Consider the following 27888-nt stretch of genomic DNA (forward strand, 5'->3'; position numbering starts at 1 on the left):
AATGTGCAAGTCCGTGATTTATTACAGAAGCTCCTGAATAATCATGAAACCACATAAAGAGGAACCATCACACTCCAGTTTAGCTCCAGTCCTGCCTCCTGCCCAGCCGTGCTCAGCACAAGGCTGGGCCCATTGCCTGCTTCACATCAACAGTCCTTTAACTAAAACTTTGCCCATGGTGAATCTGAAGCATTTGAATTTCAGTTTCAGCCTTCCCCAGAAATGTTTGAAAGAAACAACAGCAGCAACAGAACTCACGTTCACAGTATTGTAATGGCTACACTCCAGGCCAGTACAAACACCCCCTAAAACTTTTCCCACATCCCTTCCCTGAAAGACACACAGCACCACTTACCAGGCAACACCAACCCAGCTTTCAGATCAGTTCCTCCATTTCTGGCCTCTATTGCAAACTCAGACCAGCCACGTGACAATTCCAAAACACTTGGAATTCCTCGTAACCTGCCAGGTGTCCAAAATACTGAGGCTAATGGAGCATTAGTGTCACACAGAAGAAAACACTGACCAAGGCAAGTGCCACAGGGCCAGGTTTTCCTTTCCTGTGGTGTATGACAGCACACTGCTTGGGAAGTCTTCATATACTTCCTTAGGAGCCAAGTTGTTCTCAAAGGGAAAGGTTGTTACATGGCAAGTGAATTTAGCTTGTCAGTAAAAACAAAACACAAGAAGACCCACAAAACCCACACCACACCAGTGCCCACTGTCCTGACACACCACATCATATTCCCATGACTCACTCCAGATTGTTCCAGTTGGCTTGGCTCTAATGCCATCAGTGCAGGTGAGGGGAGCAAAGGAAAAGCAGCCCAGCTGTAAGGGGTTAACACTACCGGTTTTGAGAGGACAATCCTGTTAGGCAAGAAGGCGGCAACACACCAGGCTGTGGCATTAGGAAGACTCATGTGAAAAGCAAAAGCTTCTGAGTTCACACAGGCTTTAGAGAGGTCTTCCTCTATGTGGAACACGAGTCTGTTCAGTACAGAACCGCTCCTGGTAGCCATTAACATCCCAAACAAGTACAGCTGTATCCAAGTGCTTCCACTCTGGTTCCAGTCTTTGCTAAATGTCAACAATACACACCAATAGGGACAAAGCTACAGCACAGTTCCTTTTTATTTTAAGATGTCACTATTAACACACATTAGTCAAGCTATCCTAAGAAATCTCCTGGACACCCAGGTAATCTAAAACCCTCTAAGATTTTATTAGCTCAAGAGACCACCATTAAAAGCTTTGATTTTAGTGTTTATGTACTAGAAGTCTAACAAGCCTGACATTCTGCTCTGCCCCGGTCAGACTAATGTGTGCTTTAGTGACAAGAATCATTTACAAGTCAATAATACATCATGTCATCCCCAGCTTTACTTCTGGAAAGTGCTAAATGGAGTCAATGAACCGTCTATTTACAATTTCAAATCCTAACATATTTACAATAGAAACCAAAAGTATTTAAAACCATTAAATATAGTGTTTAACTCTGCTATATTAGTTTACATGAACACAGCTTAACTCTGGCATCATATTTCCAATACTAATATTTCTGCCAGTAATTTAAGATTCTTTTAAAAAATTGCTATTCCTGGAGGGAAAAAATAAAAGCTTAAAAACCAACCCAAAGCCTCCAGGCATTTCAGAGCCCTGAGGAATTACCCACCCTAGACAGTCTCCAGGTAGAAGTACTGCAGTGTTCAAGAGAGACTTCCAAACTCCAGGCAAGCCTTTAAAACCTAATGCATATGTAAAACATTAAGAGTCAGTAATCCACTGAACAGGTTTACTGGAGTCACTGCTACCATTCGGTTTTTACTAATCCATAGTCAAGAAGGAAACTGCTGCTTTGCTGTTTCTCCCTCCGTTACATTCCCTCCACCCACAGAAAGTGTTTTGTGCACCAGAGTCCAGGAAAGCTAAGTGGGCATCGTCTTCTCTTCTTTGCTGAAGGGCTGCACTGAGCCAGGCTTTACCCAGGACAGGCCAGAAACGTGCATGCTTTTGCAGTGCTGATCTTCTGTCTTCTTCTGGGGAGAACAAAGTTAAAGTTACAATTGTTAGATACCAAAACCCTCTCAAGTTCCTCTCCATCCATTTTACCTTTGGCAAATACAGGCATAAGAGAGGCTTGCACCATTTCCTCTCCTCAAAGGAGCCCAGTAAGATGTCTATTGGTTTAATTTCTAGGGATGTGAGTGGCATCTGCAGAACCACCCTGACAATACAGGGGTTTTAATGACTTGGCTCCTGTACTGCTGCCCTACCCTACCCTAAAGTCTAAGAGATAACCAATTTGCTTGGAGGTCCCAGCCCAGCACCACTGCCCTGCTCTTCTCCAGATTTCTGGGTTCTACAGAAAGAAGAGTCAATCCAAACCCAACCATTCCTGTCCCTAACCTGACACTGTACCTGTACGTACCTGGTGGTGCTGGGTGTGCTGTGGAAGGAACCTCCACCCCACCAGCAGTTGGGAACACAAATTAATGTGGTAAAGCAGCAACTGGAGCCTTTGCTAAACCTGGGAGTTTATGCTTTCCAAGAATGGTCCTTCCCTTCCCTGAGCATTTATCATGGTTAAATGCTTGAACAGTAACTATTACCCATCAAATGTTTGTTGTTGTGCAACAAACAAACATTTTACTCATTATTGCAATTTAAAAAAAAAAAGCTTCAAATTGAGGGAGAAAGATGCAACTTGGAGCATCTGTAGATTTAAAGTAGTTTAAGAGATCAGTAGGTTAGATACCTACTCTAGCTGGTTCAAAAAACAGCTTGCAGGGTTTTTTAAAATACCAGGAACTGTATGGCAACTACATCTAACCTGGAATGATGCACTGAGCTCTAAAAAGTGATAATTACATGTGCAAGGTATGACTTTGTCATACCTTGGAAAGCCTTTTGCTTGACAAAGTAAACTAAGTCAGCAAGAAAACATAACCTGCACTTCTGCCCCTCCCCATGCTTTGTGCACAAAGGTGACACCGTGTGACAGAACTGCCACAACACGTTGGACAACAGCAGACAAGAGGGATCAGTTAAGCCTGAGCCTGGCAGTGGCACCTGCCTTTCCCACAGGAACCACACCCAGCAAAAGCCAGGTGCTCAGCAGGGAACTGGGACATCACAGCCCTTCCTGGGACACAGCTCTAGAATGGCTCAGCTGTTTCCCAAGGCACAGGAATTACAGGGTAATAAAAAAAGGCTGTGGGAGAATTCAGGAACTTTTTACAGGGAATGTTCTCAGCTACACTAACATTTTGGAACAAATCCCTAAGGCACAGAAGTTGGGCCGTTCCTGCTATCAACAAACAACTCCAGTGACTAAGTACCATGCATGCAATAGTTACTAAAGGTGTCAGTTTTCACCTAAAAAGAAGTTAAAATGCATCTCCAAGGAAAAAGGACAAAAGAAAAGTCATTGTTTGCAATCAGCCTCTGAGAGATCATCCTACCCCTTCCATTTCAAGGGCCTTGACCCATTCTTTCTCTTCAGGTCTTTGATTTAAAGGATAAGAAAGAAAGAGGTAGAGAATGAAGGAGAAAAAAGAAGTGTCAAAAGTATTTCTTAAGTTTCATAAGAACATCAAGAAGTCATAATCTGATCAAAATATTTTCCTGTGTGTTCTAGTGTTCTGATGTGATTCTGGCAGTTGGGAGCATTGCCATACTGAGCTTACAGGGAGTTTATTATATTAAGATAAATTTAAAAATCTCACCCATGCCAGAAGACACATAAGGTGAGTTAAAGGTTGCAACGAGGAAGACTGAAGTCTGGACTGACAAAAAACCCCTAAAATTAATTTTTAATTGCAAAACAACCAGCAAACCACACCACGGTTTCAGCCAAAGTCAGTAACTAAGGCATTCAGAGGGCATTTCCTCGCCAGTCCAGCTAAGACAGCAGCCACCATTTCAGAATCCCTACCAGTGGCTTGGCTTGTCAGGCCATTCAGTGCAGTCTCAGAATTGCTGTGTGCCAGCTCTTGTCACAGAATCAAAGAACTGATTACAAAAACAGAACAAAAAACCCCACAAAGAGCCCCCAAAGGTGTTTCTCCCTCAAAACCAAAGGTGTTTCTCAGGTGAAAGCTCTATGAGCCAATACATTCTTCCTCTGTCAGTAAGAGCACTTTGTGATGGAAGGGACTCAGAACCCTTGGTGAGCTGATGTCTTATCAGAAATCAGCAGCGTTAGAGATGGGAGTGAGGGACTGTGCCTGTGTTGTTTCAGAAACTTTGCAATGAGAAGAAATTGCTGAGGCTTTGATTCAGTAAGGAAAGATCTCTCAACAGAAGAAAGCCAAGAAGCTAGGTTATGCAGAAGTGCTAACAAATATGACAAGTGCAGGACAAGCTAACAGGCAGGCAGCAAACCTCTTCTTTCCCCTTCTTCCCCCCTTCCATCCATAAAAAAAAAAATCTGCCAAGTGTGCCAATAGTTGTACTAACAAAGCTTTCTATCTGGCTAAGTGATTAATTGCTTAACCCACTGAAGTTAGAACAGTGACATAACTGCTTCATTAGGAGACAATATTGGTTCCAGCATGCCTGCTGAGCCAAAAGAGGGGTGGAATACGGTCTGTCAAGTACACAGAGAGACAGAGAACCTTTCTTCCCACATCAGGCAGTAAACTCCTCCTAGAGTGAGAATCTGGACTTTACACATACCTTCTGAGTCAACATCTTCTCTCTAGCTTCATCATGTATAGCTGGATTCCACGGAGAAAAACTATAGAGAAAGTACAGTTAACTCTTACTTGGCATATTTGCAAACCACAGCATAGACAGAGCAGAAAGCAGTGATTTTCCCTAGTTCAGCTTGTTGAATTTCAAGTAAACCGTGAGTTTTCAGTGTTAAAACATACAGTTAAGAATTAAATTAACATTGTCATGGATCTATTCAACAATATATGTTTAGATTTACATTTCTGTATGTAATGAGAACTGGCAATTCAGCATGTGCTAACCAAAACATTACTCATATTCACCATGAAGCTGTCTGTTCCATCCCCCAAGCTTTTCAAAGACAGACCAAATCTACAGTCAGACAAACTGAGTTCAGGAAAGCCAAAAAGCAGTACCTATTTCATGGGCATTTCTGCTTGAGGGAGGTAGGTGTTTTGGAGCTTTTTGTTTGTTCTGAGTTTTTTATTAAATCTTAGTTGCTTAGTGAAAGAACAGTAAACACAAGTGTCTGATTACATTTAAGATTCACAGAATCAGAATCACAGAATGACTGGGGTTGGAACAGACCTGTGGAGATCATCAAGTCCAACCTCCCTCACCTAGAACAGGTTGCACAGGATTGTGTCCAGGGAAGTTTTGAATATCTCCAGAGGCAAAGACTCCACAGCCTCTCTGGGCAGCCTGTTCCAGAGCTCTCATCCTCACAGTAAAGAGGTTTTTCCTTATATTCAGATGGGAGTTCCTGTGTTTCAGTTTGTGCCTGTCACTCCTTGTCCCATCACTGGGCACCACTGAAAAGAGCCTGGTCTCCTGCTTTTGATACTTGCAGATATTTCTATGCATTCTTTAGGTCCTCTCTCAGACATCTCTTCTGAAGGCTGAACAGGTCCAGCTCCCTAGGCCTTCATAGGAGAGATGTTCCAATCCCTTAATCATCTTTGTTGCCTCCTCTGGACCTGCTCCAGGAGCTCCATGTCTCTCCTGTCCTGAGGAGCCCAGAGCTGGACACAGCACTCCAGATGTGCCTCACTAGGGCTGAGTAGAGGGGCAGGAGCACCTCCCTTGACCTGCTAGCAATGCTCTTCCTAATGTTCCCAGGATCCCATTGGCCTTCTTGGCCACAGGGGCACAGTGATGGCTCATGGACAGCTTGTTGTCCACTGGGACTTCACTCAATGTTAAACAGAGGGAAATTAGGGTTGGAATATTCAAAGCATTACTATGAGTGTAAGAAAAACCAGGTCAGTCAGCTTGGCAGAGAAAGGCTGCCATCAGCAACCACACCAAAACTTGCTCTTGAAGCACTAGGACATTAGGGTGAAACATTAGGGTGAATTTGTTGACAGTACTCACATGATTGCATAGGGGTCCTCTATTTTGGGCTGATCAAATAAATGACTACTGCACAGTTTGACACTGTCCACCACTTTACTTTTGAACAACTGAATATCCTTTTCATACCTGAAAGACAGAAGCAAGTAACATTAGACTTCGCCCTAGAAGCACACGCTGACTTGACAAAGCCCCAGCTTGAGTTCTTAATGCAATCAGGTCTGGAAGCAGAGACTATGAGCAGAGAGACAGTGTTGCAAACCTTGTTCCTGCAAGTCAATGCAAAAACCTCCTGAGACCAGGTCTATACACATGGAAGATACTTACAGCACTGCAGCCTCAGGGTTCAGAGGACTAGTTGTATCAATCTTGTAGAAGACTCTGCGAGCATACATTAACACTTGCCATATGTGATTATGATTTCGCCTAAAAAGAACAAAAACACAATGAAGAAAGGAACAAACTCCCCAAGTTTACACATCAATATGTTACCACTAACCTCCATTTTGCAAATGCTCTTTTTACATCCAGTTCACCAGATAAAGGGTCCACTAGCGGGTGGAAGACGGGCAGATCAAACACCAAGCGCTGCATTAGAAAAAAGCAATTCTTTATGACACCTTCAATCCTAATGCCAACAGCCCTGGGTGAAGGTCAGTCAGAGCTTTCAAATACTAATTCATTGTTACTGTATAAAAAGAAAGCAATGCCAGTGATTTGTACCAGCTGTGAAACTGTAACCCAACACACCTGTGTTACATGCAGGGTCTTGTCCTCTCTCACATGCTATCACCAAATCAGGAAACTAATCTAGTTAACTGCACAGGCACCAGTGCCAACACAGGTAATAATATCAGATAAGATCAGATTAAAGGAGTTTTTCTGGTTTAACTATTTGTGACTGAGAGCTTTTTACATACTTGAGCTACAGTAAATGTTTTTTATCCTGTACATTTTTAATTAAACTGTGCAGTGACACCACAGTGTCTTCAGCCCTGTACAGCTAATTTCCTCCAGTGTTAATACATCCTTCCAAGAGGAAACTTAGGTTCAAGAGGAAGGTTCTAAAGCCCTCTTCTAGCAAAAGAATGACGGCTGGCTGAGAGATACTAAAGTCCAACCTTTAAAAGAAACTGTTTCTTACTAATTCTGTCCTTTTAAAGATGATAGCTTTACACAAAACTTGATACTGAGCAGACAGACAGCTTCCTGAGATAGCAATTTGTTCTCAGCTACAGCAGTTATGTACACCTCCTCCAAATCTTCCTCTTAAAGAAATTTGGCCAAGAGGGTCAGCTGCTCCACTCTGGAAAGTCACACTACCACAAAATAACTTTTTTATTTTTTAATTGGTCAAAAAACTTAAAAACTTTTCACTGAAGAGAAAAAGAGAAAGTAGAGATGGAAGGTAACATCATACTACCTATGTCCTCCCTTTGTTTCACTACGTTCTCCTGAAGTTCTTTTAGTTCTTTGTTTCAATGTAACTTAGAAGAGACAAGCAAGAACTCCTACAGCAAGCACAGAGCAGGTGTCTGGATTTTATGTCCCATTATATTGCTACTCAGAATTTGGATACCTCTAAGTGTTTCAGTGTGAACTTTCTGCTGAGGAAGTAGCAAATCAAGAGTTGAAGTAAAGAACTGGTTGATTACTTAACACTCTTCTGCAGCTGAACTCAGGAAGTTCACTCTACACCAGGCTTAGTAATCACAGTAACACGATTCCTCCACAGATGTTAGCAAATATGGACGAGACATTGCAAGTGAGCCCAGCCAACTGAACAAAATTAGTTCAAGGAAAAGAGAAGCTAATTGGTATATCAGCTTTAACAAAGAGCCACACTTAAACTACCAGAAAAAAGAAAAACTCAATACACACAACCACTTACCGGGCAGTCTCCATCTGGGTAATTATCAGGAATATAGACAGTGAATTTAAACACACCATCCTGGTAGAGCCCATGTCTTATGAATATTACACCAAACCACACTGCAAGTGAGAAAGTTTGCTTGAGTGAAAGAATTTATAGATACATAAACATAAAAAAAGAAGTTAAAAGTTAAGTTTAAACTTACTTAACGCTGATCGGTACGACGGCTGCACGTACACGCCTGGCAACTTCTGCTTCACAACCAAGGTACTGCAATTAGAGCCAGCACTCAGAGGAGCTCCACAACTACACTGACAGCAGCAAACCCAGAACCACCCACAGCTTAACAGGGGCTTCTTCCACAGACCTACTCTCAATTCCCAAGGGCAGGCTGCTCACTGAAGGAGGTGGCAGAAAACTAGTGAAACACATTCTTTCCCCCTTGCTTTTCCCACCCCTCCACTGAGTTACTAACAGAAAACACCATCTCTCTTGATAAAATAGAGAAATAGAAATAAATTCTTCACCCAGTAGATGCATTTAATGCATGACAGTACAAAATTTTACAACTTTATACTGAGTCCACAGTTTCAAAGTAAGGAAGAAAAGAAATTCAATTAAATAATCTTGACCACAGATTTGCAGTCAATTGCAGTTATTGCTGAAGTGTGACCAAATTTAACCTCAATTTTAAACAAGTTAGCTATTCAGTTTTACATGACACTATGCTGAAGGTCAAACTGAAATTATACTGACAATAGACAAAACAAAAAACCCAAATTTTTAATTTAATGGGTTTTCCAGTTACTTGGCATATGGCTCCATTAAATTGGATTCTGCATGCATTCACAAATAAACAACAATCTTAAAGTGAAATATTAACAGTTCTCTGCTTACAATTTCCACAATATCGGTTATTATTTCCCTAATAATGAATTTGTTAAACTACAGGAGTTTACATTATGGTACCAAGAAAAACATCTTTCTTGAATTAAGAAGTCAGGGTCAGTACCTTGAAAAAGAGATAAATGTCTTGAGAGTTCTCACTTTCAACGTAATGGTTAAATGCAAGAACTGAGACTTAGTGTTGCATAAAGGACTCCAGGGATTTCATTCCAAAAGGCAGTACATACTTGAGAATGCAGTATGTCTAGTACAGAGGAAGTCCCTTCAGCTTTGTAGCACTAACCAGTTATATAACTGGAAAGTTTTGAGGACAAACTGAGATTTTTATGCTCCCACAGAAGTCTACAAGTCACTAGACTGGGTCAAATGCAACTGCTCCAATAAAGCTATTTAATCACCCCATCTCCTCCCTCACAAGTTTCACTTAAATATCACTAAAAGACAGGAATATATTCTTCCTAAGACCCACTTGATCAGCTGTATCAGGCAGCATTCAAGTGTTCCATGTAACAACTGAAGGAAGCTCCCACATCCTGACTCCATTAGACAGTACCATACATACATAACCATCTCCCCACTCACTATCTGCTTGCTCCTATTTCAATACTTGTTTCAAATATTTGGTATTCCTGATCAAAAAGCTGTTATGATAACTGGTCAGGACACAAAAACTCACAAAGTGTCTACTTCAGGATTGAGAAATGCAATCATTCAGGGAATGACATCTAAAACCACCCCTTAAAATCTTATTTTCTTCTCACTTTCTGTCTCAAGAGATTGAGACTGCTGCTCCAGAAAAAGAACTTTCCACTACTGAAGTTTTAACACCTCCTTCAAGGACTATGGCAGAGACAGCATGCAAGAACTAGGTCCCTGCAGGGGAAACCTGCAGGGTTTTTTTCCCCACTGAAGCACAAGCCCAGTGACCTAAAATAAGACCAAAAAAAAAGTGAAAACCTACAATTCTGCAAGAAGAGAATACTCCAGATAAAAAGGCCCATAAGAAGCATGTGTTCCATTTGTGGACTGGGATGATGCAGCAGGTGAAGCAGGCTTGGTTATTGGCACAGCATTCTTTGGAATAGAAGGCAACTGTTTCTTTGTAGAGGCTCGCAGAGGACTGGTTCGCAGCTCTCCACTCAAAGTTTTCTCTTCAGCATCCGGTCTCTGTTAAATTAAAGGAGAACCACAATATCACAGGCTGTATTTCATAAACATTTAACATACATTAACAAAGGTTTAAACTCGACTTTGCTAATTACAAGTTAGTCCATTGAAATGTATCTAGGGTTTTGGTGTTCTATTGCTTGGAGCCGGGGGTGGGCAGATGTCTCTTTGCATTTTGATTTTAAATAGATTTTTATTCAATTAAAGCCAACCTACAAGCACAAAAGTATTCAATGATGGATAGGAAATCTGCAGATTAGGACAAATGCTTAAGGAGGCTTACATTTATTTAGAACCTGAAACCAGACAGTATATAACATCAGCTTAGAAGTCAATCTATTTCTAGCACCCAGTGCATCAAGATAAATCATTTCTACTGACAGGCATCCCAACATTGCAGACTTCAAAGACTCTTTAAAAGTAGTGTAGTAAAACTGAGATGAAAAAAGAAAGTTTCACATATTTCACTTTCTGCTTGTGCTTAAGACATCAACATTCCACTTGGAACTGATCCTATGGCCCACTCCCTGTGTGAGAATCACCACTTGGCAGTGATATCAAGTTTAAATAGTTTCACTGTAGGGAACCTTTTCATGTCTTTACTGTCTTTCCTTAAAAGAAAAAACCAAACCACTGCCCACAAACACTGCACCACGTACAGACCCCAAAATCATTCTGTAGACTGCAAGACAAACCTGCAGGCTACAGACTTGTGCTTAGGCTCTGTGTGGTGACTAAAGGAATTATTTAAGCTACAGCGTTTTGAAGCACCTGAGACTTGTACTAGTAACAATACCTATGTCACAAGCATTAGCAATAAATTTATATAATTTGCCCTAGTACTGAACACCTGAGAAGTGATCAGCCCTAGAACTATCCTGCTTTTATTACTGCTACAACCTAAAGCAGCAATAGCACTATGGAGGCACAATTTTGTCAAGGCTCACTGCACATGAAATACCTGGCTAAGCTCTACATAAGACAGTAAACAAATGCCCCAAGAAAAAAGTGATTCAGCCACTTGAACGAGTTTGTTTCATGTTTCCTACTCAAAGATAAGAAAAGTCAACAAATTCTGGAGTAGACTCTTTCCACAGGCACATTCCAGTTAATGTAGCTCAAAGCTAATTTATACCAGTTAGTGATCACAACCCTCGGGATAAACACACACACTATTTGCAGATCACCTGATGGTTCTTTCCAGAACTGCTGCCACCCCTCACAGCATGACAACACTTCATGGCATCCACTCATTACATACCTTGCGCACAGAACCTGTAGACATGCTCCAGAAAGTGTTCATAACGTGTATTTCAAATAAAGGGCTGAAACTTTTCAGTGTCTTCAGAGTATCCTCAGGCCTTTCTGATTTACACCCTAAAAGTACACAGAATGAATATGCATTTTAACAGATAAACAGGACTCGACATATAAATAGGATCCAGATCTCATTCTGCAGCCAGCATCATATTTCTGTAACTTCAGAAAAAAACTTCATGTAGTTAAGACCAACAATAGCCAAAAGTGCCTAAGCTCTCTCATGTTAGACTCCAGAACAGTAACATGTCTATTTTTGTGTGTGAATCCCTGCCCTCTTTCTGCTACAAACACATTCTACATTCTGCATTCCACATTTGTCTTGCCAACAATTAAAAAAAAAAAAATATCTCTTGGCTCAGCAGAGTCAGGAAAGATCCTCTACACGTGCAAATATTAAAAAATTATCACCTCACCACATCAGTCCAGCCCCAGACAGCACTACGAGAAAGCCATCAAGTGCCGCCCCTCACATACACTGTTGACTTTGCACATTTCTGAAGTGCCCCACTTTGAGAAGTTTCCTGACATTCCCAGTGACAGAGATGATCCTCCCATTGAGTTCCATCGTGTATGTGTCATTTTGTTTTTGTCTGCATTGGAACATCACCAGGAATAGACAAAGCCACAGAACACAGAAGTTTTTCTGTAGCCTATTCAATGGTTTCATTACAAGCACTAAGGCTTAGCGTTCCTTAGATCAGCAGTTCAATAACAAGGACTTCAGCAATATTTGGGAGTTTCAGTGTGTCATCTGCTGTCTATGTCCTTGTTTTTCTTGCTTTCCTTTTTTTTTTTTTTAAAGTCTTGCTGTTGCTTGTGCAAGAACTTTCATCTACAGCACCTCTTGCCTAGCATAGCCTATTCCCTCCACTATTTTTTCCCCTCCAGTTCTCCTACTTTCCCTCCTCATCCCACCTTCCCATTTTTGATTCCATTAACAAAGATTTTGATGCAATTCACTTTACTCAATCTCTTTAATATGGAGTTGTACAACATTGACCAAGGCAATTAATGGGATGTGAGAGAGACAGAGCCAATGCCACAGGCTTCTACTGTGGTCAACACTACATTTTCCTACAGTAAGCAAGGCAGCATCTGTTCACCATTGGTTTGATCCGTTTATAAAGAAGAATGTTAATGTTATGATCAAAGTCTTCCTAAAAGTAAAATAAATGCCAATCCTGTTAAAATTCAGAAAAAAAAATATGCAGACGATTTATCAAAAGAAAATCTAGGAATGGCAAATATTTAAAAGAAACATTAATATCTAATCATAGGTAGCCTTCTAGGCTGTGTAGCAGCCAAGCATTCAAAAAATGCAACACCTTTCAGAAAAGTGTTGAAAAAGAATTAATTTCCCCAACCAAAAATCATCTCAGACATTCCAGTATACACGATTCCTCCAGGTATTTTCCTGCTTCAGCAGCCAGAGTCTCACATCATTCTGAGCCACTGAAAACAGAAAGCCAAAGCATGGCTACTGCACTGGCATGCCCTGTGATAGCAGGCAGAAGATGTTTTCACTTTTCCCCATCTCTTGTCTGGAAAGCAGAGTCATGCCAGAGGGCTATGCCACAGGCCTTTTCCATCAAACCCAGCCAGACTAAGACAACAAGACGCTGGACTAGGAAGGTACGAGACATTTCCTCAGGAAACTCCGGCGTAACCAGAGGGTGGAGGAACTGACGCACAAAGAGCACCTGAGTGCCTGGGCTCTGACAAGAGAGAAAAGTGCTGGAAGCTGAGGTACAGGCTGGAAGACAATTAGCTGGAATCTGGAGTGATTATGGGGTTGGAGCGGGATTATTTTCGTTCTCTGTTTGTTTTGGGCTGGTGTTTTTTTACGACTGGGTACTGTAAATTGCATTATCCCGGAACCAGAGATGTAAGAACAGGAGTTGAGCAGGATAAAGAATAATGTGTACATAAAAACCAGCCAAATCTATTCCCAGTGAAACAGGGAACTGTTCCAGAAGCTTGGCAACTGGTGCTAGATGGAGTTCAGTTACCGGATCCACCTTACCAAGATGCCTACTAACAGGCTACTAAGGGCAAACAAAAGGTTATTTTAGCTCTAGTTAAACTAAAGAATAACTTCCAGAGGTTCTCATGCACATTCATCTTTTATCCATTTGCTTGCCAGCAATAACTCATATATGGTATTGTCCTAAACTTATTGTTAAACTGTTTCCACTCTCATTCACCTATAAAAATACTGTTTATGATGGAGATCTATAACCTCAGAGGACCAGCTTCCCAGAGAATGGCCTTTCAAAGCCTTTTAAGGTGTTTTAAGAGTTTATTTCTAATCCCAGTCACTCCTTCTAGTTATGCTATGTGGAAGTAGAGAACAGAAGCCCTAAAGGAAACTTATCCACAACTGCTTACGCTCTCTAGTATCTTCACAATTTACTACCCATCATTAATCACAAAAATGACTAAAACAAGTATGAAAGATAATAAGCCAGTAACAGCACATTTAAGTTGGACTGCCTATCCTACTTCTCACTATGTCTGCAGCACACAGAGGAGAGCCAAGTCCCCATATCATTAATGGAATTTCTAGGCAGTTCAGTCATTTAGCCTTACACAGGGCTCAGTGTCTATCACAAGGCACCCACCATTATGGCACCTTATGGTGTTGTGACTACTGAAGCCACCAGCTTCCCAAAAGAACTCAATACACTCTCCTCATTTATGAGAAGGGAATAAAAACATTCAAAATCATCCACCTCTCTCATTTCACACTGTCAACATTCAGAGCACCTCATCCAAGAAGAGGTTTGATAGTGTGCCACTCTGTAGTACATTCTACTAATTTCTCCTACTTTAAGAATAGCAAGTAACAACAACCCTCCTGAGCTGTCCTCCTCCCACGGGCTTTTTACGGCTATCTCCTCCTCTAGTGTTCTCACTCTAGTTCCAACAGTAATTAAAAAAAGGCAGAACACAAACCTGTGAAGAAGTATTACTTCAAATGCTGCTTCTTGGAAAGGCCTTTTAACTTCTATACAGCACCACACTGCTGAGGTCCTTTCACATCAGGACCAAAAGCCACCTGCTGCCAGGCACAACCCCATGTCCACATTCTCCAGGTGCACAATAAACAAGAGCAGTCAGAGCAAGTGTAAACTCCTCTGGTACTTCAACAGCACTCTAAAATACTTCAAAAACCCAAAGTTGTCACTAATGAAAACTCAGAATTTACTTTGCTTTTGCACCTTTTTCTCCTGTACACTAAGTATTCTCATTAAAGATCTCTTATTTTACCTACTGTCAGAGTAGACGTCATATTTTTCTCTTGTCACCAACAGAGTCATCAGATCAAATGCAACACTAAAGCAATTCGACAAAAAACTTTATCTGCCTGGAACAGAGCACTCTTCTGAAGATTTTCTGGAAACATCAACAAATCAAAGGGAGCCACTCTACACCTAGGAAAAAACTGAGCTACTTCGGCAGAGCACCAGAGAACAATGAGTGTTGGACACATAGTGTTACGTGCTTGCCCAGCAACTGTAGCTGACAGCTTACACTAGAACTTATTTCTCCTCAGCACAGCCACTCCTGATCCTCCCTGGACCCAAGGACCTCTCGCCTAGACCTTAACCTGCCGGCCAGCGCGGGAGCCGCAGGTGGCGGAGCACAGGAACACTGACCAGCAGAGCCTGTTCGCCAACTCGTCCTCCAGGGGCGGGTTACACCTTCCACACCAACACCTGCTGCTACGAGGTGCAGCATTCCTTAACACGTTTCTCTAGGAAATTGCAGCCTACGCCAACGGAACCAGACCTGAAGGACACAGGGGGATGTCCGGCCGAGTCCCACGGGGCGGCGGGTCGCAGAGGGAGGGACCTGCCCGCCGGGTCACGGGAGGGCAGCAGCAGCCCTGCCCCCGGCCGGTGCCAGCCGTGTTCCCCGCCGAGGCCGCGGCCGTGCCCTGTGACGGGCGGAGGGTCGGAGGCCGCCGGGCCCGGCCCCGCGGTGTGTCCCCAGGCCAGACCCCGCGGAACACCGTCGTCCAGGCGGGGCCGCGGCTCCCAAGGGGCCCAGCGGGCGGCGCGGCCCCTCCCGGACACCGGTGCCGGTGTCGGGTCCGCCAGTGCCGCCGCCCCCGAGCCCGGCGGGACAGCCCGCGCCCCCCCGCCCCGCAGGGACGATGCCCCCGCGCCCACCGCCGCCGTTCCGCCCTGGAGGGCCGTGCCGGGCGCTGCGGCCCCGCTCACTCACCCGCCGAGGCTCCGCCGCTCCCCCGCGCGGCCCAGGCCCCGCCGCCGCCGCTGCCGCCGCTCCCGCTACCCCCGGCACAGCCCCATTTACCGCCCGCCCCTCGGGCCGCACATCCGGGCCGGCCCCCCCCGCCGCCAATCGCCGCCCGGCGCTCCCGGGCCGGCCCCGCGGGGCGGGCGGCGGGGCCGGGGCCGCCACTCAGCGCTCGGACCGGGCCGTGACGCGGCGGGGCCGCCCCGGGACCGTCATGGCAGGGGCCGGGCGGGGGCGGGGGCGGCCGCCCCACGGGCCGCGATTGGTCCTCGTGCCTGTCCGTCTCGAGTGGGCGGGCCAATGGCGCCGTGAGAAGCACTTGTCACTCTCCCGGCAGGAGAAAGCGCCGGGGGCGGAGCTCAGAACAACGGACGGCTCTCACTGGCCGGCGGGCGCACGGGGACGCGCGCGATTGGCCCGAGCCGCCGCTCGTGGGCGGGGCCTGCGGGCCCGTCCGTGCCCGCGCCGGGTCCGAGCGCGGCCCCGCGGGAGCGGCGGGAGCGGGGCCGGGATAACGGGAACGGCCTGGGGACGGCCGGGGGACGCGCTCCGGCACCGAGCAGCCAGGGACAGCGGGACAGCGGCCGCCCTGCGATGCGCTGCCGCTCGGTGAATAAATACCGTGCCCAGAGGCAGCGGCGCAGCCCCAGTCCAGTTTTGCAGCCAGCGCTGCCTGTGTGCGCCGAGAGCTCCGTCCTCCTGCTAGTGGTGACTTCATCAGTCGCGGACTTTTACCACCTTGTTTAGCAGGCTTCTAAAAATTGGCATTTTACAGGACAGCTGGATTTTATTTTTTTACAGAATCACAGGATGTGTGAGGTTAGAAGGGACCACAGTGGTCACCTGGTCCAAAATCCCTGCTTTAATAGGGTATTCCTAGAGCACATGGCACAGCATTGTGTCCAGATGGTTCTGGAATATCTCCAGTGAGGGAGAATCCACACCCTCTCTGGACAATCTGTTCAGTGCTCAGTCACTGCACAGGAAAATTCTTCCTCATGCTCAGGTGGAACTTCCTGGGCATCAGTTTCTGCCCGTGGCTTCTTGTCTCATTGCTGGGCACCACCGAGCAGAGCCTGGTCCAGCCCCCTTTCAGATGCTGATAGACATTGATGAGGTCCTGTCTCAGCCGTCTCCTCTCGAGGCTGAACAGACCCAGCTCCCTCAGCCTTTCCTCATAAGAGAGATGTTCCAGTCTCTTCATCATCTTCATAGCCCTCCACTGGACTCGCTCCAGGAGCTCCATGTTTCCCCTGTCCTGAGGAGCCCAGAACTGGGCACAGTCCAGATGTGCCTCACTAGCTGAGTAGAACAACCTGCTGGCAATGCTAATGCATCCCAGGATCCCATTGGCCCTCTTGGCCACAGGGGCACACTGCTTGCACACTTTAAAAGTTCCTTTTTAAGTTAATAATATCAGCTTCTAATACTACCCCTGAGCAGGTACATACACACATACAGAGTGTTAAATTATATTAACTGTACACACACGCAGATATACATACAAAATCTACCTCTGAAATCTGCTGAAGAGAAGGAGAAAAATAAGAACAAATCTCAGGAGTTGATTTTTGTTTGTAATTAGACTTTTTCTGAGCCCAGTAGAACAATTACAAAAGTGCTATACCAAAACTGAAGTAATTTGTCAAGGTTTGGAAGATGACAACAAAATCCATGCAATCTCAAGTATAAAAATTACAGAGAAATTTAAAAATCAATGCATACAGGGTGCATTTATTTTTGTTCCTAAGCTATCAGCAAAAATACCATGCTAAGGTTATCATTTTGTCTCAATTATTGTAACCTTCTCCTATTCCCCGTCCTTAAAATGCCACTTTAAAGTCTTCAGTCAGTTAATAACGTAATTATTCTGGCCAAACCACTCTCTCAGATTTCTAAAACCCTTTGGCAATTTCCTGTTCTTCAGTGTTTCAAATGCAAGCTCTTTGCCCACACCACTGAAGTGCTGCACAACTTCCATTTAGGCTAATATCCCAAATTATCTACCTTCCACTGTGACACAGAGTAGCAGTCGCCTCTTACCTCCTTTTCTTTACTAATCTCTTTCCTGCCATCTGTTTTCTTTGTCCTGCTCTAACTTTCTTCACATCAACTCTCCTTTGAAGGTTACATTCCCAGAAATCTTTTTTACTTGGTTACTTACATCAGTAGGCTTTTCAGACCTAACTGTTCCTCCAAGTGTCTTGCCTCTGGTCCTGATCTTGCTGAGGAATGAAAGGGGATAATGAAATCCTCATTTACATGTTACGTAGATGTCACTGCAAAATTCTGTGGCTTGAACAATGTTTTGGTGCTGAGTGTACATGTTCGGGATGTTGCAAAACTATATCACAATGGGAATAATATTTTGACATTGATACCAAGGATTGTGAGGAATACTTTATCAGGACTTTGAACACAACGTTGTTAATCCTCCTAACCCCACTATAGTCCAAAGTTTCCTATTTTTGATAACTATAGAAATAATACTCTGACAAGAAAGTGGCTAACTTTTGTCTAATAAATTTTCTTCAAGGGTTTTTTTAGGTTCCCTTCCTAGTCATACCAAATCTGAATGAATTCTATTTCACAAAATCTTTGTGTTTTGACCAATATGAGAGATTAATCAGGCCTAGAATGCTTTTTTTATATTACTCGCCTCACGAAGACTTTCTTTTGCTATGGCTTGGTACTCGTAGCAAACACTGTATGTATGATTATTGCACATCTAAATAACCTTTAGATACACTTTTTCCTACTTTTAGATACTTCGTATTTGTTTCAGAAGTCTATATACTGTAAGGAATTTTCCCACAATATGTATGTTCATAGCTCAAACCCATTCACACTCATAATCCAAACCCCAAAATTGCCAAGCACCTGCACCTTTATGGAAAAAGGCAGAGTGTGATGGCTCTATCATTTAAGGCATGTTCGATATTATCTTTCATTGTTCAGTGTGTGAAGACTCTGGATATTCTGACTGGGCCAGAATTTCCCCTTGTGGTGTCAGCAGTGAGAAGAAATGTGAATTAAAAAGAGACAAGGAAAGGTAAAATAAAGTCTGTAATTAGCTCGGGCTCGGCACCACTAGATGGTGTCCTGCAGCTGTTCTATCACATCTCGCAATCCATGGGCAGGTAAGGGACAAAAACCCCTCACGGATGGAAACACAATATGTGCTGCATGACAAATAGAAACCATCAGGCCGAGTGCTCCTGCTTCTCTCCCTCTGAAGTGCCCAGTGGTTCTACAGGGAGGCTAATAAAGAATTTTGACAACCTACATAACCACACAAAACGTTACCTTACTTGATAACTACTCACATTAACGTGACGTTTTCTTCCTAAAAATGCGAAGGTGAAAGATGGCATTTTCTCTTTTTCAAACCTAAAAAGCAAAATTACAAACATGGTTAAAAACCTGGACCCCCCCCCAACATCTTTTTTGTACATTCAACTGAAATTCCTCTGTGATTTGTATGCTAGAAGAACATACTATCAGCACTTTATAGAGCAATCTAAGCAAAAATAAAAGCAGTCAAGTAAACAATTTAGATGATGTACTTATTTTTCCTATTTTTTATTAAATGAAATTTCTGGAGTGGATGTAGCTATAGATGCACCAATATAAAAATGCTTTTGACTGCATATTTATTTTCCCTGAGGAAGAGGTAAGATGAAACAGCACTAACTGCATCATCAAAATTTGTTATTTAGTTCTTAGGGTAAAATCACAGGATTTACTTTTGGCCTCTGCTCAGTCAGCAGCAAACTCGCTATTACAACAGAAGGACAGAAATATTAAATTTATTTATTCCCCATTGGTAGCCTCCTGTCTTCCTAGACTCACTTCATATGAAAAGAATACATATGTATATAATATTTGCAGATATGTATATTTGCATGGCTGTCAGTGTGTTTCACAACGTGAGAGATTGGCTGTATTAATGCTTTCTGAATAGCAGAAGCTACTATCAATGATTAAAGATCAGATCATGGCCTTAAAACTACACTTTCTTCAGCATGTCTCACATTGTGGAAAAACTACATTAAACATTTAAATCTGAATGTATTTCAGATTCCTTAATTTATGAACTAGAAACCTTAGTTACTGTGAGTCCAACTGTGCAGAATTCATAACCATGAAACTTCTATAATTGTACAGTACTTCTTTTATTCTTTTTTTATTTACTTACCTAGTAGCTCTTATTTGAATAGTGAGAGTTACAGTTCTAAGATGAATTTTGATTCTGCACAGCATGATTTTGAAAGTAATTTCCTATTTTGAGGAGAGGAAGGACTATTTTATCAACTTTTTCTTTTAAAAAAAGTTGAATACTTGAATCTGACGAATTAACTAATTATGTCAGAATAAATCCCATTAAAGAAGATTTAGATCCCAATTGCACTGGCTTTCTGCTCATGAGAATACTTGCTTCTAGGTAAAATATCCTAGGAAAGATAACTGGATGAGAGGCACTCAATTTGTTAGTCACACATTTTGGGAATATGTTCCTTGGCTATCAAAATCATATGAATTCTCTGTAAATGCTAACATGTAAAATTAATTTTACAACTACATATACATACAACTTATTCATAATAGAGACATATTTAGGATAAAAACCTATGTATTTAATTCCTGCTTTGTATGTCTACTGATGGATTAAAATTCCACATTTTAGACTTTTTTACAGCCATTCTTTGAGGACTTTTTATGAGGCGTCAATCAGACGTATTAGACTTACAGCTGTAATTGCTATTTCCTTGTGGATAAGTTTTTTTTTTACTCAATACTTTCCTTTCATTGAGCATTTGGAATCATAATAATGTAAAACATACTTTTAAACAAATATGTATATAATCCCACACTCTCAACAATAACTAAGATTACAGAATAATCAGATTGAAGAATCTTTTTGAAAAATCAGTTTTGCAGAGAATAGTCATTAAAGTGCATCTGTATGAGACAACTTTGGCAAATCAGTGAACACAGTCCATGTAAACAACCTTTGATCAGCAGTTTCTACAATATCATTATGAACTCCAGTTTTTGCTGTAATGGTATGATATGATGAGTGAAAGGCAGACCAAAACCAATTCATAATTTTCAGATGGAAAATCACAGTTAATTTGTTGACTGAAAAATAACTACATAATTTCAGAGATGATAAGACATAATAAAGTAGGACTATTTTTTTCTCCACTCACACCTTTAGCCAGATTTCTACACAAAAGTCAACTTCCTCCTTTCATCTTCTTATTACTTCCCTGGTAAAGTGACATATTAAGCAGGTGTGTAAGTGGTTGGTAATTTTAAAAAGCTGCATATTTAAAAAACTTAGTGGATGACTGATCAAAGAACTGAATATGAAGAGTAAAGACTGGAGAGAGGGGGGGTGGATATGCAAAGGAAGCCATCACCTTCAATGGAAATAGCTGTGAAAAGCTCCCAAAGATTGTGCCTGCCTAGCTCAGCTAATACAGTTCCAAACAGAGATGGTGTAGGGCTCTTTAGTCCAGAACACGAGCTGGTGACCTCAGTATTCCAATAAATGAAAAGCTTGTGAATAAAACACTTTCTCTTCCCTCTGTCCCTCCAAACAGAAACTGTAGCCAAGGCTCCTGACTCAGAGTTTATAGCTGGGGACAGAGGTTACGTTTGCAAACACAAAGGCCTGAATGGAAACTCAGAAACACCCCTCTCATCCCCCAGGATCAATTTTTATTCAGTTCTATATTCTATATATACATTTCTGGCTTAGACTAAACAGTTTAGTAGACATTATGTATTTAGTAGATTATATATAGAGAAAACAACTACTATATTAGGTCTTTCTAAAGCTAGACTGAACACATAGCTTAAAAAAAGTCTCAGAATCTTCCCACGTCCTGGCATCTGGATATAAATGTGGTGCAATCACTCTTTCACTGGAAACAGGCAGATAAGAGCTGGTTATGTCTCAGATTTGTTCTCAAATTTTTAGGCAACACAAGCAGAACCGATGGGTGGTGTGGGAAAACAGAGTAACATTTTAGTTCCACTGCAAATGGATCCCTTGCAGTGAGCAGGAGAGGAGCAAGGAGAACACTGACTCAGATGACTATCTTGGAAAGGCAACTGGATTCAGGATCTGGCTATCCAGTTATAGCTGAAGACCCTCAGAGAAATGAACACTGGTAGATGGAAAATCCAATATCTGCTCAGTAGGAAGCAATTTAAAGTCAAATGAGGTTACTGTTAACTTCTACTGCCTCATGACCAGGATATAGGAACCTCAGTCTGCCTCCCAGTTTGGCCTATTCACAAGCAATTTGACCAGTCACAAATGAATGTTTTAGGGACATTACAGACCAATTAGAAATATTGACAAAATTCCTGTTAACTTCAACAACATTTTTTGAGATGTTTAATCTATGAATACGAACTCACGTTGGCAAAAAAATTTCTTCAATAGAACATCTCTGTCCCCATCTGTTTCAAGTGGTTTATTTTTTAGCTGAGTTTTAGTGGCTTTTTTATGCTATCAGCAACCTGTTCTTTGTAGGTTAGTGTGAGTTTGGACCTCCCATTCAGTTCTCTCTGTTTCCTCAAGGTAATAATTTAATTCAGAACTATCTTCTATCCACTTGACAGTTACCAAACCCACGAGAGGTTAGGAGGATTAATTTTTCTTCTTTTTTAAGAGACACAAGTAGTGTCTCTGCAGTTTTGAAATGTAGCTTGGCTGTTTGTGGTTTTATTACACGGCATTTCATTCTAAAAAGCAAGAGTGTGAACTGAGATTAGATTTAAACTGAGTCTTTCCAAACATCATGAGAATTCCTCTGTCAAATAAAACTTTCATCTTAATTATCCTTAATAATTTCCACTTTGCAAACATAAGGTCCCTTAATGCCTTTGGAAAATGAAGATTATGAGAAAGAGACTATACAAAGATAAACATGTCTCATTTTGCAGAATTTTAAACACCTTCTTTCAGATAATAAATCTAATGTTAATTAATAGCAGGGTATAATATTAGATTTCTCTCTCTTATGAAAATCCTTCATAGAATGTTCCCCAGTGCAGTATTTTCTGTGTTATTTTATATATTGGTTTAAATTTAAAGCAGAGCATACTGCTGAAAAATGTCAAGTGGCTTATTCAATAATCAAGCAAAGAACTACTGTCACAATTTCATTAATTTTCATTATTTCATTACAGACTGCGTAATTATAAATTAATTTCTATTTTCAGTACCTCTGAAAGTCCTGCCCAGCAAAGGTTTGAACACAGGCTTGGCTTTGAGTATTTGAGCTGGACAGAAATTCCCTGTTTTCTTTGATTTATGACAACCTCAGTCTGTATGTCTGTGTATGCACAAGTCTGTCTTTATACATATACAGACTGCTAATTCAAACATATCAATACCTTTCCTAAGTAATTATGGCAGCTGCACACCAAACTAAGCACTGTATTCTTAGAAAAAATAATATTTTTACTCCTGCAATACACAACTCAATATGCTAATTTGCCTGAAACTAAGATATTTCTACAAAAAATACAGGCAACAATTTCTTTTTAAGACTGTTGCTACTTCCTGTTGTAAATTGCACCAGCTCTTGAAAAGGAACATGCAGTGGGTTGTACACAGAAAGGAGAACATGAGCCAACATCCAAACAATAGTAACACAGCAGCTGTACTCCCATGTGAGAAACCATCAGACACACAGTAGTTACAATGGTTAACATTTCTTCCAAACATTGATTACATTTCATAAAACCAAATCAACCAAATAAACATACTTAGAAACAAAATATTTTTAATATTAGAGATTAGGAAGGACCAAAAACCACCATAAGGGCAGGAAAATGCAACTCTCCTTCCTCTCTGAGTGTTTTTGTGATTAATCTGAAATAAGGATTTCTGTTTCAAAGCAATCTCTGGGACTTGATGAAGTTTTCTGTGGCTGGCCTCTTTAGAAACCTGGTTTAAAACCTTCCTACTGTTTATTTAGAGGAAAATATTTTGAACCTGCTCCATGACTAAAATGTCATGGCCTAAAATCAGCTAAATAGATCTGTATTTTTTACTTCCTCCCACAACCCCCAAAAACCCAACCAACAAAAAAAACCCAACAAAAACCAAAACAACAAAAAACCCTCAAACAAAAACCCTAAACCCAGAAACAAACAAACAGACAAACAACCCCCCACACACATGTGATCAGGCAAAATAAAGTTCTTTACAACTGGTAATGTAGATTAATATTTGGATCTTACTATAAAATTATTCCTTACCAAACAATGACAATAGACAATTTTATATGTTTATACCCTTTATATGAAGAACTTTTGTAAGTCATATGGCACTTCTGTATCCTTGAATTACAGAAAGGATGAGGTGGGAATGGTTCTCTGCAGATTGTCTGGTCCAGAGCAGGGCCAGCTGGAGCAGATTGCTCAGGACCACATCCAGCTGGGGTTTGAGTATCTCCAAACATGGAGAGACACCACAACCTTTCTGAGCAACCTGTTCCACTGCCTGATACCCTTCACAAGACCTTAAATTTCATGATCTGTCAGTACAGGCTACTGTGTAGTGGTAGCAACAGCTGGTCTGTAGTGAACAGCTATTTGAGTCAGAGCACAATATGAAAGGAAAGGTAAATTATGGAAGAGGAACTGTATTCTGCAGAAAAAAAATATCATATAAACTGTAACAGCTATGCAGATTGGTGAAAAAACCTTTAATAGACTCAAACTTAAGAGAAAAATCTCTTATCTCCCTTTCCTGCTCATTAGATCTCCAGCTATGGGTGTTTAACTACCTGAAGGAAATTTATGTGCTTTTACCAATTTCCTTTGATGAACATTTCGCTGTTCAGGAAGGATAATGAGAGTTCTGAGCTGGAATGAATCTGCACTGCCATGTGTAATGTAGAAGGGGAGTGTGCAAGATGAATCCTGAAGTGGAAGCAGCCTGGGCTGGTGATGTTGTGGCATCTACCTGGAGTGTGCTTCTGATACCCACAGCCCACACCTCATGTTTGGGTATCTGCACAGCACTACAGCACCTAGTCCAGTCCAACTCCATGGCACAGACTGTCAGATTTAGAATATTTTATATCATGGGTTGATAACAGACCTAATACATTTTTTCCTTAGGAAATAAGGTATAAGCATACTTGGATAATAGAAATGTTCAATCCATTCCACAGTGGTGAATAATGATCAAGACATGTAGCCAAAAAAAAGATCACAACTGCTTCACAGATATTCTCATTGAAACAAAAATCCAAACTAAATATTAAATGATACAGCAAAGAAAAAAAGAAATGCAGCCTTTTCTTATATTTAAAAAAAATACAGAACTAAAAAAGCTCAATATTAGCTGCCCATTACAACTGCTACTACTCCCTGCCCTCTGAAAAAAAGGTTAGTTTTATACCAAACACTGCTCAGATACCTTATGTCATTACTTATTTGTGATAAAAGCAAAGAGCCCTGTACACACAGAAAGCTGATGAAAAGACACATTAAGGGATATGTTAATTTTGCTAAAAACACTGAGAAAGAACTCAATTACAAGACAATAAAAAAAGAGCAAAAATGCTGGGAGATAAATATCTTTAATCTAGTGTGGAAAGCCATAACAAGAACCAATTTCAAACAAGACATCCAGTAAATATTTTTATAGTGAGAGCGATTAACCACTGTTGCTACTGAATGGGGTTATTTTATATTGCTTGATTTCTTCAAAGTGAGTCTGAAAATCTCACAGTATGAATTTTTTTATCTGTATACTGGGTTCAATATCATGTTGACTGGATGAATCATAATGGCCTTTTACAGAGGCTGGAAGTGACTTAGTCCTTTCTGGGACTTCTCTGGGTTTATGGGCTCTTCTATTTAAATGTGGACTTTCTGGATTCAGGCAGTAAAAGAAACCATCCCCATATAACTATTACAGCTCATTACTCTCTCTGTATCTGAATACTATTAGATCAAGTTTATACAAATGAAAAAGATATCCTCAAGTTCAACAGCCTTATAGCATTAGCACTTCCTCTGGCCTACCAACAGAGTCCCAGTCAAGCTCAATGTAGGACTTTGAATAAAAATAGAAAAGCTGAACATACACATATTCTCTCATAGGTAATTTTAGCCTGGTTTTTAATTTTATTTAAAATAAAACATTAAGTACTTACTGTTTGGAATACATTTAAATAGGTAAGTATTTTAGGCTCCTAATGAGTATGCCACTGAGGTGGAATCACCTCAAAAATATAGGATTGTGATTATTATCACATGGCAGTGACTGCTTTATTAACTGTGTGGTGAAGGAGCCAAGGTTTGTGTTACACAGACAGATTCCTCATTTTTACTTCCAGCATCCGTCATAGTAGAATCTATTGGAAAATGGAGTACAAATCATTCAGGAATTTACAACAGTCAGTTGAGCTAGTTCTGTGCTATATCATTTCTGGAAGTGAATGCCTTTGTTTTGCACCCTAAGGGCTGCTCATATGCATAAATAGCCCCCCTTTTTCTGTTTCTGAATCACGGTGTCCAGCCAATACAAAAAAGATTATGAAGTATGAAAACCTCACATATCTCCACCACAGAACAATAACAAGATCTATACTTTGATTTCCTGGGAAATAAAAATTGTAGCTATACTTCCTGTCAGCCCATTCCTTTGAACGTGTTCTCTTCATAATTTGGATTTTGAATCAAGTTTAAATGGCAGTTAAAAATCGTATGTGGCAGTACACAATGAAATTTAGCTTGACAGCTTGGACATCAAAACTAAAAATAAATGACTTCACATCCAAATAATAAGTAATAACAATGTTAGCCTGCATAAGAATAGCAGGACTGGATTCAAATACAATATTAATTTTAGGGATATGAGTGACTAGGGAGAGACAGAGGCAAAGAAACAAATCCTTCATATAGCAATAGTCTCTTCTTATCCCCCAGGCAACTGGCTGCCTTTCACCTCGGCGGCGGAGCAATTATGTGGCATAATGACTGCAGTGCAAATAAGCAGAGAGATTTTATTAAACCAAATGAGCAAATCATCTGCGTATTATTGCGATTTGATTGACAGTGACAAGTGTCGAGCAGACACGGATGTGAATATGATAAAGAAGCTTGCAGGAAAGCTCTTGATAATGTTACTCTTGATAAAGTTGCTCTGCAAACCTCTCTAAGTAAATAAAGGGGAAAGAATATGATGCATATTAATTCGCATAGTTTGCAACCTGCCACAGGACTAGAGGAAAAGTTGCAATAGGTTCAGCACGTGGCATTTCATATGAATTCTAAAATTGCATTTATGAGTCCCATAGACTTTACAATAATATATTAATATTAAAAGTAAAGGTCATTCCACATAACAGTTAAGCTGCCTGAGCTTCAACCTTTATATCAATAACAGACTCGGGCTGGGGGCACAAGGAGGAGGAAAACAAGTGGAATGATCTGAATAAATGTAAAATGTTACTTAGAAAGATTGCTGCCTTTTGCTGGGATGTCCATTTACACATTTGTACTTTCAGTGGACAATTACATTTCTGACAGGCCTGCCATCAGAATGATTAAATCAATACCTTTCGTATGGGAATGTGATTAATTGGCCTGGGCCTTCAGGCTCCATGTAAGCCACTCTTACATTAATGACTCTCTCATGACATCATAGCTCTACACAGTCCAAAGTTTCACATCGTTGCAGACAGCATAGAACTTTGGATAATTACTTTTGGCACATGGAATGAATTAACCAAGGTGACTGGGAAGCTTTGACAGCAACACCCATGGAAGAAAAGCAATGGGGATAAAATCTTCAGGGCTGTAATAGCACTAACATCATGAATAAATTCAGGCTTACAAGTTGAAATTGTTTTAGTGGATAAACCATGTGATAAATAGCTCTCTTTCCTCCACTTCTTCACATTTTTTTATTACTTTGAATTTGAACGTGAACAAGCCACAGCCTTATGCCACACTTCAGTGAACATTCTTTTGCCATCAAGTACCATCAAGTCGAAGATTTTCACTCTTTGAAAAAGAATCATATCTGAGAGGAAATGTTCTTGTCACACAAAGTACACTGTAAAATGTGGAAAGCATTTCTGATTTATGTTCTAATACCGATTTGAGTATCTATTTAGACATATTTCAAAGAGACCAGCTTTGCAAGGCTCTGCATACCCTGAGCTGATTCTTGTGCTTAACTTTAACTGTGCAAGTAAACGTCAGCAGAGGCATTCAAGAGCTGACATGCTCAGAATAGCTGAAGATTCAGATGGTCCTTTTTTTCTGAATTTTTTTTTCTG

At 41.2% G+C, this 27888-nt stretch overlaps 1 protein-coding gene and 1 long non-coding RNA gene across 4 annotated transcripts in view; both read right to left on the minus strand.

The window, feature by feature from the left end:
- Window positions 1-1116: 1116 nt before the first annotated feature.
- Window positions 1117-15859, minus strand: AKTIP (AKT interacting protein). Of its 2 annotated transcripts, none has more exons than XM_064671178.1 (10): window positions 15527-15859; window positions 11238-11353; window positions 9771-9976; window positions 8109-8173; window positions 7922-8022; window positions 6530-6618; window positions 6358-6456; window positions 6052-6159; window positions 4681-4741; window positions 1117-2039 (listed from the first exon to the last, which is right to left on the minus strand). In XM_064671178.1, exons 2-10 carry the CDS (start codon window positions 11277-11279, stop codon window positions 1929-1931), a joined length of 882 nt encoding a protein of 293 aa, XP_064527248.1. In that variant the 5' UTR covers window positions 11280-11353; window positions 15527-15859; the 3' UTR covers window positions 1117-1928. The 2 variants fall into 2 exon arrangements, with proteins under 2 accessions (XP_064527248.1, XP_064527247.1); XM_064671177.1 differs by having other exon boundaries at window positions 1117-2036; window positions 15527-15611.
- Window positions 15860-17118: 1259 nt separating this feature from the next.
- LOC135422150 (uncharacterized) overlaps window positions 17119-27888 on the minus strand; it is a 40562-nt gene continuing 29792 nt past the window's right edge. For both annotated transcript variants that reach the window (XR_010434344.1, XR_010434345.1), the window contains one exon: window positions 17119-18949. This is a non-coding gene — a long non-coding RNA (uncharacterized LOC135422150). The remainder of the gene's footprint in view (window positions 18950-27888) is intronic.

This window comes from Pseudopipra pipra, chromosome 14 (assembly GCF_036250125.1).
Source record: "Pseudopipra pipra isolate bDixPip1 chromosome 14, bDixPip1.hap1, whole genome shotgun sequence".
Taxonomy (NCBI): domain Eukaryota; kingdom Metazoa; phylum Chordata; class Aves; order Passeriformes; family Pipridae; genus Pseudopipra; species Pseudopipra pipra.

What these genes read in the sequence shown, in the direction of transcription:
- AKTIP (XM_064671178.1), bottom strand. Translation starts at nt 11,279, where the DNA reads ATGAACACTTTCTGGAGCATGTCTACAGGTTCTGTGCGCAAG. An exon ending in AACCCTGAGGCTGCAGTGCT is followed by an intron (nt 6,160 to 6,357) that starts GTAAGTATCTTC and finishes TCTGTCTTTCAG; the next exon opens with GTATGAAAAGGATATTCAGT. An exon ending in GAGGACCCCTATGCAATCAT is followed by an intron (nt 4,742 to 6,051) that starts GTGAGTACTGTC and finishes CTTTCTCTATAG; the next exon opens with TTTTTCTCCGTGGAATCCAG.